This window comes from Helobdella robusta (assembly GCF_000326865.2).
Source record: "Helobdella robusta unplaced genomic scaffold HELROscaffold_4107, whole genome shotgun sequence".
In the NCBI taxonomy this organism is placed as follows: Eukaryota; Metazoa; Annelida; class Clitellata; order Rhynchobdellida; family Glossiphoniidae; genus Helobdella; species Helobdella robusta.
Window position 1 is genome coordinate 514 of NW_008704946.1, and position 574 is coordinate 1,087.

General features: G+C 35.7%; 1 protein-coding gene across 1 annotated transcript; it reads left to right on the top strand.

Annotated features, from left to right (window-relative positions):
* Nucleotides 1-201: 201 nt before the first annotated feature.
* On the top strand, nucleotides 202-549 carry HELRODRAFT_93088 (hypothetical protein; the record flags this gene model as incomplete). Its single annotated transcript, XM_009025447.1, has 1 exon — nucleotides 202-549. One exon carries the CDS (start codon nucleotides 202-204, stop codon nucleotides 547-549), a length of 348 nt encoding a protein of 115 aa, XP_009023695.1.
* Nucleotides 550-574: the final 25 nt, after the last annotated feature.

Below are 574 nucleotides of genomic sequence, written 5' to 3' on the forward strand. Positions count from 1 at the left end.
CATCTGACGTCATAATAATCTATATAATCTTCATCCACATATTATCACCATCGCAATTACCATCATCATCCACATCATCGTTAAAAGTAATTTCCATAGAATAGGGTGGCTTGGTGGCCAAGTGGTTAAGGTCGCCGGCTGCTGTTTTGCAGTGACCGGATTCAAATACGACAAAATATTCCCGCTTCGTTCGTGTGTATGATGCATCGTTTAACATGTATTCATATTGGTTGTTTGTGGATCGTTTTTTTACACTACTGCCATTCCTACTATTACTTTCATTTATATAGATTTTTTAAATATTATAAAGTGGTTGAAAAAACGTTATTGTGGTTGTCATCAAATTTCTTACTAACGCCAAAAAACAGAGAGTTGTCTTTGAGGAAAGGTGACACGGTGTATCTCTTAAGAAGAGTTGATAAGAACTGGTATGAAGGTGAACATCACAGCACGATTGGAATCTTTCCTGTTTCTTACGTTGAAGTTTGTCATGTTGTTATGTACGCATTCAAATGTATCTCAATAAATCTTTTCTGTTGGAATATGTGAAATGCTGATGCAGTTTATTTGGAGA